Source organism: Salmo salar, chromosome 25 (genome assembly GCF_965601325.2).
Source record: "Salmo salar chromosome 25, fSalSal1, whole genome shotgun sequence".
Classification (NCBI taxonomy): domain Eukaryota; kingdom Metazoa; phylum Chordata; class Actinopteri; order Salmoniformes; family Salmonidae; genus Salmo; species Salmo salar.
In genome coordinates, this window is record NC_138315.1 from 39,952,606 (window position 1) to 39,958,276 (window position 5,671).

At 41.6% G+C, this 5,671-nt stretch overlaps 1 protein-coding gene across 1 annotated transcript; it reads right to left on the reverse strand.

Moving 5' to 3' along the window:
* Positions 1-201: 201 nt before the first annotated feature.
* LOC106586732 (transcription factor Sox-1a) lies at positions 202-3,686 on the reverse strand. Its single transcript, XM_082969151.1, has one exon. It carries the CDS (start codon positions 3,229-3,231, stop codon positions 2,206-2,208), a length of 1,026 nt encoding a protein of 341 aa, XP_082825277.1. The 5' UTR covers positions 3,232-3,686; the 3' UTR covers positions 202-2,205.
* Positions 3,687-5,671: the final 1,985 nt, after the last annotated feature.

Genomic DNA, 5,671 nt, shown 5'->3' on the forward strand with positions numbered 1-5,671 from the left:
CAGAGCCTGGTTCCTCTCTAGGTTTCTAATCTCCACCCGGCACAGCCAGAAGAGGACTGGCCACCCTTCAGAGCCTGGTTCTTCTCTAAGTTTCTAATATCCATCCCAGCACAGTCAGAAGAGGACTGGCCGTCCCTTGGAGCCTGGTTCCTCTCTAGGTTTCTTCCTAGGTTCCTACCTTTCTAGGGAGTTTTTCCTAACCACCGTGCTTCTACATCTGCATTGCTTGCTGTTTGGGGTTTTAGGCTGGGTTTCTGTATAGCACTTTGTGACATCTGCGGATCTAAAAAGGGATTTATAAATACATTTGATTGATTGTGTCGTAATGTCTGCAGATGATCCGCTCTGATTCTCAGTGAAGCACAAAAAGAGAAAACTCTCACACACTTATCTCTATTATGGTCTCCATTCATCATGCCACAGAGGAAAGAGATATAACATCTCATGCACACTAACTCATCTCCGAATGTTCAAAAGGGTAAAGAATTAAATTTAAAATCAATCCAACACACTGTGGCAACAAGAGGATAGGTTTAATGTTAAGTCCAATAATTTAGGACATTATACTATTAATTAAAATCATATTAGGCTAACTTATTGGAAAAAATAAGCTACCAAACATCCTACACATTAATTTGGTTTAAAAAATATTTTTTTGGGGGGGGGGGTGATGAAATAGTCTAGAGTATTTGAGGGAGCCTGAATAACTATACTTTTCCTTCTAAATTTACCAGTGGCGTTTGGTGATCGCTATTTGGAATAAAAGCGTTACGTCCATGAATAGGCCTGTTTCAACCCTGGACAATAAGATGTTTTTCAAAAAGCCTCTAAAGTGCCCAAACATATGAACTGTTTTTACAGGGCTACTGGCTATAACAATGTATTTTATGTCATGTAGAAATATATAATAATATGCTATTTGAATAACACATTGCACATTTTAACAACATACATTAATTAAACTTATACTACAACAAGCCTATTGTCTAACCAATACCTGCAGAATAGTCTTGTCAGTAATACAAGTACAATAAACTATACTGCATGTAGCCTAACAGCACTCAAATTACTATGAGAGTTAAATACCATGAAAATAATCAAAAACAACCACTTCAAAAGAATAGAATACAATCAAGAACAACACCGACACACATTACCGTATATTAAAACATATGTCATATGAGACGCACATATCCTAAATGTATATTCCGAAGGACTATAGGAATACCGTGTCTCTCTGTGAAATCTGTGGACCCTGTTTTATTGTAACAACTTGCAAGTGACCTTACAGGAAGTATTGTAAACCCATACATGTAAACCCTGAGAATAGGTCGGGTGTAGCATGGGACCGTCCTCTTTTAATAAAATGGCCAAATAAGCAGATATGCATAGGTAATATTATTAGTTGATACGCATTTTAATAACGTGCTTAATGTTACGGGTTTGCCAGAGACACTTTCTCCTTATAAAAAAAAAACATTTACTGTAGCCTATCCGTAGCTTTGCGTCAGACTTTTTGATCATGTTCGTGGGTTTCAAATTAAACACAACTCAAATTGTAGTGAACAATAATCAAGCTAAGACTTTTTTTGTAGAACCAGAGCAACATATGTGTGAAATTTATTTAAATTGTATTTCAGCGCAATTGCACCTTGTAAATTATACAGTGAATAATTGTAATATTTTAAAAGACTGATGCGTAATTTACAATAATTATTACAGTAAAAAGAGATCATTATGATCATAAATAGACATAGCATAAACGGAGATGTTTACAAACGCTTGGGTAATTATCAAATGGGGAAAATATCAATGTTGAAAACATTTTTTTATGATTATGAAAACCATGTTATCTTATTATTCTATAACTTACAGTGAACCCAAAATAATACGATTATAGTTACCCAAATTTATTAATTCATTTGGCATCGCCCTAAACCACAAGTGGGTTTAATAAAAAGGTCAAAATTATAACACAACAACCAATATTTGAACTCATATCCTGTGCGTAAGAGACTGTATATACTCCAAAAGGCGAAATGGATAGGCTAATTTACCTTTAATTTACAAGAACATCACCATAAACATTCGGTACAAAATGCAGATATGCCTAGTTCAGTGATCATTTAAAAAAAATATGTAAATATTTGGTTATGTTATTTTGTATTCTGTCTGCAGTTTCCATAGTCTTATGAATAGCTTAATCTATATATGTGTTAACGGAACCGTTCCATTCACCGCAGCCGTCGCACTCTGGTAATGCTGCGGCAATGCGTGGAGTCTACTTTGCACCGACGGGTCCCCGGGCTCTCCGGTCGGTAAATACATGCTTATCATCTCTCTCAAGTCTCCGGGGCAAGGGCCCCTGGAGTGAGTGCTAACGGGAGGGCTTACGCTCGGCTCTGACTTCACCAGCGACCCTAACGTGCTCATGGCAGCCGAGGAGGAGACGCCAGAGCTCTGGTGCTGCGTGTAGGTGATCCCGCCGTAGCCGGACGGAGAGGCGCTCATGTAGCCCTGAGAGTTCGAGATGGGGCTGTACTGGAGCGCCGACATGTCGTAGCGGTGCATGGGCTGGGGGTTGTGCGGGTGGTGGTGGTGGTGGGAGTGGTGGTGGTGCCCGCTGCCCGGGTGCTGGCTGTAAACTAGCTGCGCCTCCTGCATCATCGCCGCGGCCGCAGCGGCTGCAGCCACTTGCCCCGAGTACGCACCGTTCGCCCAGCCGTTCATGTGCGTGTAGCCTGAGCTGGCGGAGCCCCCGTGGCACCCGGGGCTCTCTAACCTCTGGCCGACCCCGGATGAACCCAACCCGACACCCAGACCCATTCCACCACTGCCAGCCCCAGAGAGCAGGCCACCAGCCAGAGAGTATTTGTCCTTTTTCAGCAGGGTTTTGGTCTTCCGTCTTGGTCTGTACTTGTAATCCGGGTGCTCCTTCATGTGCATGGCTCGTAACCGCTTCGCTTCGTCGATGAAGGGTCTCTTCTCCGCTTCCGTCATCACCTTCCACTCCGCGCCCAGCCGCTTGCTGATCTCGGAGTTGTGCATTTTGGGGTTCTCCTGGGCCATCTTTCTCCGCTGCCCACGGGACCACACCATGAACGCGTTCATCGGACGCTTCACCCGGTCCTGATTCGCTTTGAACCCACTGTTCGGTCCCGTCTGCCCCGAATTTGTGTTCGTTTGGGGTCCAGGGGAATGGAGGTCCGTCTCCATCATCATGCTATACATTCACCTTGTTTTCAAACTTTCTACCAACAGAGAAAAAAAGTCTGGTTCAGTCAGCGCGCGAGTCAGGCAGAGCAGGTACACACGAGGGATCAACAATCCTATACCTCAAAATGAGTGAAATGTCAATTTAATTCATAATCCAAGAAAGAGGGAGTCTCAGAAATGTTCTGTGTGTGCTTTATCTCCTCTCCGGTTGTTTGTTCACATCCACTGACAGAATGCGCCTTTGAGCCACTTTCCTTGTCAGAGTTGAGAAGTTAGTTAAAGCGGCAGCCATACGATGCGTCTTGACAGCGGTTAAATGAGCTACGAGCGGCCAATGGCGTTCTAGAAGCAGAGCGATTTGCATGGCGCTCAGTCAGGTGACTCTGGTCTGGTGAAAGAGGAACACACTGGGGGAACATGGTGGATAACATTGCGGGGGCATGAAATCTGAGTCCGTTTTCCATTGTCAATACTAGACTTCTAGCCTAAAAGTTATTCAACCGCATAGCTAGTATACTGTCTAGGCCTATAGGGTAAGAGGGGGTAACTAGCCCCCTTAGGAACAATGCCTAATTTCTTCCACAAAAAAAGCTACATTTGAAGAAAAAAATTGGTATGTGGAAAAGGTCATGCTTAGGAGAAGAAACTATAAAGGGAGATAAGTAAAGCACCATTAATATTCGCACTATGAGGAGATTTGTTGTAAAGTCCTCTTTTTAACTCACCTGCACATGAATTGTATTTGTTCTTTCATTATTGTTCCTTTTCCATATAATCTATTATATACAATTGCACTAAATATTATTTGAAAAATGCAAGATTTTAAATGCCAGCAGTCTTTAAAATTTCATTCAGGAGCAAAAGGTTTTCAATTGTTGTTTTCTAATTCATATCAAATTAATTGGAATATAATATTGAATGGAATATAAATAATAACATTAAATAACATTGGAATATAACATTTAATAACAGGGGAGAGATGCCAATTGAAAGCTCTCTCTTTACACATTAAATGCTGTGTAAAATAGCTAATAGGCTATAAAGTTGTATTAACTGTAGTTATCAGTCGCTCAGACGATCTGGTAGTAAGGTTGCTAGCTAGTACTAGCAGCTTATGCTAACAAGCTAGCTGGCTAGCATTTACTGCTAGTGAAGTTGCTAGCAAGCAAGTTAGCATAAACTAGCATTAACTAGGCTAGTCATTGTCTAAATGACAGGTAGAAACACATTCATAACCATGAAGGGGTAACTATCCCCCAGGGGGAAGTTACTCCCTTGATGGGGGCGGGCGGGCGAGTGGCCCCAAACACACTCATCCAACATATTACTGCTTTACAAAAAAATTATAACCTGCATATTTAATTTTTAAAAATGAGATCTAACTTCATTGGAACTTTTTCAAAATATCAAAACATTTGATTATCTCCAGAAGTTGTGATGACACAGAGGATTTTTCCCCAGTAAGAACAGTGACAGCCAGGGAAAATTATTTGCTGACATCTTGTGGTCTTTATGTGTATTATGGGGGGGTTACCCCCCTACCACCCCTACATTTTAAAAGCAAGACAAATTGTCAGAGGCTACTTTTGTTTTATGCATTTTAAGTAAAATTGTGACTATAGCCTGCATCATGTATGCCATATTTAGAAAGCCAATAGACAAATAGGTGGCCACACGCACGCACGCGCGCAAACACATCAACACACACACACACACACACACACACACACACACACACACACACACACACACAGTGTATTGCGTCATTAACCAAACCTAACTGTGCGTTAAAGGATGGCTTCATCAGATGTCATACTTCTATAAACAAGCCAATGGAGTTGTGGGCTGCATGAAGAGATTTCACTATTTCTAATCAGCTGTTAAGGAGACTAAAGCAACAACACAACATTGAGTCCTTGGGGCAGGTTGTAGAAGGAGAACAGCATGGGAGCCTGCTGTGCGCGGTGATGTTCACAGATGTGTTGCCATGACTTCCCTAAGACATTTGGTAAACATACATGTAAATAATTATGTGACCAGTTATAGGCTTGGTGATAGAAACTAAACCATAATTCGTTTTATTTACAGATGTGTAAACACCACGCAAACTAATGGCAATGCTGTATTTTGAATTACACGATTGGGTTAATAGTTTTAGGACTAAGCCTATATATACATAGTTAACAAGGCTCAATCCGTGCACATATAATTCACATTCCATAGCTGACCGCCCGTGAAAGGCCCAATCAGCGGCTAATTGAAAGGCAAAACAACATACCCATTCCCCGCGGCGAGGCTAACGATTTAATCATTGTTCGTTGATTTTAATTAGGTTGATATAGCCTCCAACACGTGACCGGGATTATTCAGATGTAGACCTATCTATCCCTCTGCGTTCCGTAATATGGTTAAGGAATCTCACAATGGTGACCTGGCGACCCAGGTCTCATGGTTT

Bases quoted from the DNA above. Each gene is read 5' to 3' on its own strand.
- LOC106586732 (XM_082969151.1), bottom strand. From the start codon at position 3,231: ATGTATAGCATGATGATGGAGACGGACCTCCATTCCCCTGGACCCCAA.